The 7,838-nt window shown below is 48.2% G+C and overlaps 1 protein-coding gene across 5 annotated transcripts in view; it reads right to left on the minus strand.

Moving 5' to 3' along the window:
• Positions 1-288: 288 nt before the first annotated feature.
• The window catches only part of mta3 (metastasis associated 1 family, member 3), a 16,211-nt gene continuing 8,661 nt past the window's right edge, over positions 289-7,838 (minus strand). For 2 of the 5 annotated variants that reach the window (XM_019893822.1, XM_019893825.1), the window contains exons 12-19: positions 7,679-7,797; positions 7,009-7,166; positions 5,917-6,136; positions 5,173-5,265; positions 4,926-5,090; positions 4,178-4,209; positions 3,806-3,924; positions 289-1,491 (exon numbers count right to left, since the gene is read on the minus strand). In XM_019893822.1, coding sequence (XP_019749381.1) covers positions 1,317-1,491; positions 3,806-3,924; positions 4,178-4,209; positions 4,926-5,090; positions 5,173-5,265; positions 5,917-6,136; positions 7,009-7,166; positions 7,679-7,797 — 1,081 coding nt within the window. In that variant the 3' untranslated portion in view covers positions 289-1,316. Of the gene's footprint in view, positions 1,492-2,324; positions 2,393-3,805; positions 3,925-4,177; positions 4,210-4,814; positions 4,847-4,925; positions 5,091-5,172; positions 5,266-5,488; positions 5,665-5,916; positions 6,137-7,008; positions 7,167-7,678; positions 7,798-7,838 lie in introns of those variants that run through there. The other 3 variants (XM_019893824.1, XM_019893823.1, XM_019893826.1) reach the window with 3 other exon arrangements.

Consider the following 7,838-nt stretch of genomic DNA (forward strand, 5'->3'; position numbering starts at 1 on the left):
CATGTACCCCACACAAAAAATTGAGGAATAGGAACTGGTAGTCTCTTGGGTGTTGTAGTTGCTGTCACGTTTCTGGTGGTGGCGGAAGGCCGATTGCAAGCCGGTCACACGATTTTCTTCAGCAATCACATATGGTGACAGATGACGCTTATTTCAGGCTTTTCTCAAGCTGCCTAACCCCCCCCGATTGTTCTCTTCCTTTCCATCTGTTGCTCACTTTCGCCTCGACAGGAAAACGACAGTACTGTACATCTGAAACATGGCTCGAGGGCTAAAAATAGACCAAGAGAAGATGAGGGCGTTTGCTTTATTATGACCATCATCAGCATATTCAGAATTCAACACGTGACATACGTACGAGAAAACACAAACATTCTCAATGAAGAAATCACAGGACCGTCGTGGTCACCTGAAAGTCATGCCTGATTTATTTATTCATTTTTAAATAACAAAAGTTGTAGGCCAAGTCCCGCGTTTCAGAGACAACTTGGTAACCTGTTCAAGCTCTAGAGGGGAGCTAAAACATGATTGGCCTTTAAAATATCATTCAGGAATCCTACGATGACAACACGAATTATTTGAATATTTATTGAAAATTATTAACAGAATGGACAAAAGTGACCAAAGAAAGGTGTGCTAAGCTTGTGGGATTCATGTTTATTGATGCGTGCGCATCTCCCAAATGTTGTGAATGAAAAAAAAAATAACCAGCAAAAATTATGTGGATTTGTCTTTTAAAAGTGCCTTTAATGTAACTTGCCTTGTCTATATTGGCTAACGCTAATGATGCCACTGCTCATTTTATATTACATATTTAAATACGTGCCTGAGGATGAGACTTTATTTGATTTTAAAGGGAAATTTAATTCTTTTTTTTTCCCGAATGGATTCTAGTGGGGTTGATTTAAAAAAAAAAAAAAAAAACAGTCAACCCAGTTAAAACCATTTTAAGCTTTAGTCCTCCCCTGAAACGAAAAACTTTATACAAACCAACATCACTAGTCACAATCAACAAACAAAGTTCATATGCCCATTCCTAAAAAACAATTTGGCATTTTGGCCCGTTGTTGCCATGACAACACACATACCTAAACACAAGCTCACACGCACACTTTGATGTACTAAAATGCTTATGTGGTAACATGTTTTTTCCAATCAAAGGTATACCTAATATATTGGCAAGTCGGGTTTTAAAGAGGAGACAAAAGGGGACAGGTGTTTGTGTGTATGTGTGTGTGTGTGGGGGGGCTCACGGTTGCCGAGGACTGAACGGGTCTGATGTTACGAGAGAAAAAGAAGGGAGAGAATGCGGCGGTTCAGTCGTGAATGACGATGGGGCCTCGCATCCTCAAGCTGGGATGCGGGTGCGGGGGCCCCAGGACCAGGCCCTGCGGTGGAGGCGCCTGCGAGGCCCTGCGCAGGGTGATCTGCTCGCAAGGCTGCCGACATGCATGCCGGAGCTGCGAGCGTGACAGCAGCCGTCTCGCCCTCCTACAGGGGGTGCAGCACGCACACGCGTCAATCAACACGGACTGGTAATGACATAAGGTCACTTTTGAAATGTTTTTCTTGCCGCGGCGCTACTCAGGGTGTTTTGCATCAGTAGGCTCCGAACGATTCATCGGCTGATATTAGCCTATTTGAAATCGGATGATTTAATTTTTTTTTAATGATTTTAGCCATTCTTTTAAAACACATGAATACATTACAACATGAGACTAAGACAACGACATTCAAATAACCCTCCCCAAAAAAGGCCAATTTGTGAAAATGTTGCTCTCTGCTGTAAAGTCAAACAAATGCAAAGTAGGGCAAAGTATTCTAAAACAGAAACAGTCAAATATAGGCTTCAGCGTCAAAAAAATGGTATCGTCGGGCCCGATTCTTAAGTACCGGTAACCCAATACAGTTCTGCTTGGTTTCCAAATATGGTTCTCCACTTGGGGTAAGCAACTCAAATCACCAATCATAGTTCCACTTAGGTGACCAATAACAGCTCTGCATAAGTGACCACTTCAATCACAAAAAACGTCTCCATATCAGTAACCACTTACGTGAGCAAAAAATGCTTCGACTTAAGTGACCAAATTTGTCAATAATGTGGCCACTTAGGTGACCACTTAAGTGGAACTAGATTTGGTATTTGAAGAGCAGCTTTAAGTCACCACATAGCGTTACAAGAAGTTTCGCAACTACGGTTCCACTTGCGCTACGTCAATGACCAAGTCAAATTGATATTATTAAACCTAGAGTCACACTTGGGTTCAGAAGAGCATTAATTCCGCCTCTTTTTTTTTTTTTATCCACCTCTTTGTCCCCCTCACCCGTGCTCTCTCTCTTTCACTCTCACTCCCATCTCTCTCGGCTGTGCCTCACGGCGTTGCTCACCACACTGAGAGAGAATGAGAGAGAGGGAGAAAGAGATGGAGGAGAAAACCAAGACGGCGGTGTCGTTAGCGAGAGGTGGCCTTTTCTCCCATCACAACCATTAACATGTAGTACTTCCTCATAAGCAGCATTATATACCTGTGTGTGTGTACTGTATTATCCCTGCACACACATAAATACACACACGCACGAACAAAGTGCTCTGAAGCTACACGAGCCCAGCAGGAGCCGCTAATGTGCTAATAACATTTCCACTCAGGACCCTGCTATGCGTGGCTCATCTGCACCAGTTAGTGGCGCTAATTTTAGGGGCAGCGGTGGCACTCTGAGACGCAGCTGTGAGGGCCTGGTACCATGACTCAATTAGACACCATTGAAATGGAAGAACATCTTCACCCTGCACATAGTTGTAATGAAGGGGAGCCTATTTGCATACAACAGGAACATCACTTGCAGAAAGCGTGCTGTGTTGGCGACGGAACCATTTTCAGTAACCCGAGGGGAACCATGTTTGACAGCTTATAAGTGGAACCATATTTGCTAACACAATCGGAACCCTATTTGGTAACCTAAGAGGGCGCATATTTGGTAAGCATCCAATTCGGTAACAAAACGGAACCACTTTTGGTCAGCCACAAGGAAACCTGGTTAGCAACCTAAACGGAACCACGTTAAACTAAATGAATGCATATTTGTTGAAATGTAAATGAAATTAATTTGGTAACCTAAAAGGAACCATACTTGGACACTTTTGACATGCTAAGTTGAAACGTGTTTAGCGGGTTAACGGAAACCATATTGGGGAGCTAAGCGGAACCTTTTGGTAATGTAAGCAGTACCTTAATTGGTAGCCCAAAGTGAACCATATTTGGCAACCCAAACGGTGCCATATTTACCAACTGAACCATAATTGGTACCTAAACGGAACCACATTTGTGCCGGAAAACGCATTTGGTAATTTACCCCAAGTACCTTAAAAAGATGCTTTTTGGTACATGGGGATTTAAGTGCCTCGCTCAAAGGCATCTCAGCCATCATGATCCAAGGGAATCGAACCTACGGCCTTCCAGTCGCAGGACACCCAGACTCACGATAGCGAGCAACCGGAGACATTAAGTTTGGATGAGGACATTGAGGTATTTCTCGTTTCCATGCTCTGTAATTGCTTGCCTTCGTCATGTCTTCTTCCCTTGAGCAGGAGGCCATCACTGCTGCTGCTTTTTATTAGACCATTTTTTTAACCTACACCCCCCTCAGCAACGTTTTGTCATTTCAATCCAGTTCAATTCAAATGAGGTTTCGCGTGAATGTCTGGCATGGGATTTTAATGCGGCAGCTTTTATGCAAGACGAATGTGGGAGGGCGTAGACGGCGCAAGGGATGGGGCGGGGGCGTGGGGGTGTCAACTTTAGCTTACCTGGTCTCCCGGGTGACGAGGAAGAAGCTGTCGTCCGGGGCGTCGATCCAGTTGGGGCGCCGCTTTCGGATCATAACGCCTCCGCGAGTGCTTCCCCCGCTGCTGCTGCGCCCGTTGTGCTGTCGAAAAGTATTACGGTGTCGGATTATGAACCATATTGGGCCGCCTAAGCCAAACCAGTAACTTGAACGCAACCACATTTACAGTACAGAGGAGTCATACAACTGTATTTGGTAACCTTTGTGGCAACATTATCCAACCCAAAGCATATCTGGTAACATCAGGAGAACCATATAGGGTAACCTAAGCAAAATCGCATTTGGTAACAAATTCGGTAACTTCCGTCACCGCTTTGTATGCTTGTTCACTCACCAGTAAGGCGCCACCTGTGGTTCCGGGGTTCTCTGCAACACAAAAAATGGCAGTGACAGACTTGGATGACGCACTTCTGTGTCATTTTCACACGGATCTAAACTCCCTTACCCGAGCGCCTGTCCTGCTCGGCTCCTCTGCTGTGGTGGTGAAAACTGCGCTTTCCCAGCATGCCGTGGGGTCCGTGCGGCAGCGAGGACAGCAGTCGGCGCGGCGGAGGCGTCTGCAGGCCGGCCGTACGGTGCGAACGCGGCGCCTGGGATGCCGGACGGGACTCTGCAACCACCGGCAGAGTGGTGTCAACTGTTTGTCGCCATGGCAATGGGGCAAAAAATATATCAGGGCAGCCTGGACTTACCTAGAAACTGCACCACGCTTGTCAGTGTGCTGCGCTGCGCCGCTCGAATTTTGGGGAGCCGGGTCCCGTGACCTTCAGACACCCTTGAGACATCTACACACACACACACACACACACACACTATACGTATCAGTAGAAGCTTCAAAGTCGAAACAAAATGGATGATGATGTCACTTACACTCGACACAGACATGAGGGCGTGGTGATGGCGCAACGATCCATGCGGCGGAGTGGGGGAGGTGGGGTTGTGTCTTCCGCTTTGTATGCTTGTTCACTCACCAGTAAGGCGCCACCTGTGGTTCCGGGGTTCTCTGCAACACAAAAAATGGCAGTGACAGACTTGGATGACGCACTTCTGTGTCATTTTCACACGGATCTAAACTCCCTTACCCGAGCGCCTGTCCTGCTCGGCTCCTCTGCTGTGGTGGTGAAAACTGCGCTTTCCCAGCATGCCGTGGGGTCCGTGCGGCAGCGAGGACAGCAGTCGGCGCGGCGGAGGCGTCTGCAGGCCGGCCGTACGGTGCGAACGCGGCGCCTGGGATGCCGGACGGGACTCTGCAACCACCGGCAGAGTGGTGTCAACTGTTTGTCGCCATGGCAATGGGGCAAAAAATATATCAGGGCAGCCTGGACTTACCTAGAAACTGCACCACGCTTGTCAGTGTGCTGCGCTGCGCCGCTCGAATTTTGGGGAGCCGGGTCCCGTGACCTTCAGACACCCTTGAGACATCTACACACACACACACACACACACACACCATATACGTATCAGTAGAAGCTTCAAAGTCGAAACAAAATGGATGATGATGTCACTTACACTCGACACAGACATGAGGGCGTGGTGATGGCGCAACGATCCATGCGGCGGAGTGGGTGAGGTGGGTTTGTGTCTTCAGTCGATGGACAAGTAACACACACGTGACACACGAAAGCACACAAGGACTCGTCGGAGATGCTTTCAATGCGGAACTTTATTTGGACGTCCGTGACACCGAGGACGACGACGAGGTAGATGGGGATGGATGGGTGACGAGAGTCCATTGATTGATTGACGGCAATGGCGTTATGATGTCATGGCCCGAGTGGGACGGAGGGAACGTTCTGCTCCAGTGGCAAGAATAGCTTTGCTCTATAGAAAAAGGAAACATCTGATGGTGTGCAGTTCTTCCTCGTGACTCTGTAATGATTGAAACTCAAGAGTGATGAGGACAGGCAGTCTTTATTGGAAATGAGAGGGGTGGGGGGGGCAGGAACGGGAGAATACAAAAAACAACCCCAAAAATGAGCACAACAATAAAAACAGGAAGAGACAGACGGAGGGGTGCTGATGGGGTGAGAATGTGCGTGTGTCCACGTTAGGAGGAATTGAAGGCGCTCTTACACTCTGCCTTTATGGCGCCGCAGTTAATGGGGACAAAGGGGCGGCGAGCGGCGCGGCGCAGCCTGATGACGTCGCGGCACATGTGGCGCGCCAGCTTGGTGAGGCGGGTGGCCTGCAGCAGGAAGGCCTGCTTGGTCTTCATGGACGACTTGGGGCTGCCGCTGTTGCGCATGGGAATGTGGTTGGACTGGCGCGGGGCGTGACTCCGCGACCGCGGCTCCTGGGCATGAGGGGAAAGCAGCGATGGCAAAGCCTTTTAGACAAGACAATAACATTGCTCTGGGCAAAAAAAGGAAAGCTAATATTAGGTAACCGAAGCATATGTCGTAACCTAAACAAAACTATATTTGGTCACCCAAATTATATTCGCTAACCTAAATGGAACCATATTTAAAGTAGACCCATATCCACTCACCCAGGCGCAACCCCATAACCATATTTTGGTAAACTAAGAGCAGCTAGTAATCTATGCAGAACGATGTTCTATTCCTAAACAGCAACATATTTGGTAACCTAAGCAAAACTGTTAGCTCAGGGGACCCACAAGTTATTTAAATAGAGATACCGCTCCACCTTGTGATCGGACCGGTGATGGATTATTCTTTTTGTGTTTGTTTTTAACTCACTGATGGGTGATCTGCACCAAAAATTCCGGGTCGCGTATTGCCTAATTAGGTGAACTTAAGAGGAAACAGGACCTGTAACCTAAAAGGAAATGGTAAATTTACGGTAATGAAACCATGTATCAAAACCAACAAGGAACCAATTTGGCAACCTAAGCGGAATCGTATTTGGCAACCAAAGCTGCAGAAGCCTGTAATTGGAAGTCACATTTTCCCTGGATAAATAATCCTTCCACCTCAATGGACTTGCCATAGTGTTCCAAGTGCTTTCCCCTCGCACACCCTTTAAAAAAATGCGCTGTGCTGAATGTATGAACATTGAACATGTGAGAGGTTTACAGCGCGCACTGAATAATTCATGTTGACGCCTGCCACAATAAATCACATAGTGTAGCTTCAACATCCACAAACATGTCCTCGAGAGCACACGATGACAAAGTGACGAGCCGCGGCGGCTGCTGGGACTCACGTTGGCAGCCGGGCTCGGGGACGTCCTCTCCTCGGGCGCCTCGGCTCGGCTGGGCATCTTCAGGCCGCCGTACTTCTTCCAGTACATCCAGCAGGACACGCACAGGCGGCACTGCATGTTGGGGGGCCCCCATGAGTACCACTGGGCAGACTGCATGGCTGCGGGAACACACGCCAGCGCGTTAGGGGACGATTAGCGCAGCCTCAAGACGTTTATCGATCCCCGGCAACGTCCCCGAAGGACCCCATCTACTCGCGAGCGCCTGATTGGTCTCGCTGAACGACGACCGCAAGCTGAAGGATCGCCACAGTACTAAGGACAAAATCGATACGCGAGTAGATTTTCATTCTGGCTTCATTTTCTGGTGCACTTGGTGTGGACAAATGTGATGCAAGCCTGCTAATTAAATAATTGTACTGAGGGATTGGACTAGAACTCCCATCTAATGAGGACATCTGGACAAGTACATGCTCCCAAATTTGTGAGAACGGTTTTGTCTGTCTCAGGAATGATTGACATATAATTTGACTAATGAATATGAAGTGTTGCAACTCGCCGATGACTTGTCGCACATTATGATTGGCACTCTCCTAAGACTTGAGTTCACAAAGCGTATTTCAGATCTTCATTCAGGGTGGTGTCGTTTGGCTTCCGTTGAACACAAACTTACTGTAGCAGCTCTCGCAGGCTCGACCCCCGCCAGCCGCGTGGAAGGTTCCGGGCCCTGCGCCGTTCACGGTTGCCATCTTGCCGTTGGTCAGCGAGATCTGGTTGGGGTTGGGCTTATTACTGTCAGAAAAAGAGCGGGGGGTGGGGGCGAGCGGGGGGGG

This window comes from Hippocampus comes, unplaced genomic scaffold (genome assembly GCF_001891065.2).
Source record: "Hippocampus comes isolate QL1 unplaced genomic scaffold, H_comes_QL1_v1.1 scaffold31, whole genome shotgun sequence".
Lineage (NCBI taxonomy): Eukaryota > Metazoa > Chordata > Actinopteri > Syngnathiformes > Syngnathidae > Hippocampus > Hippocampus comes.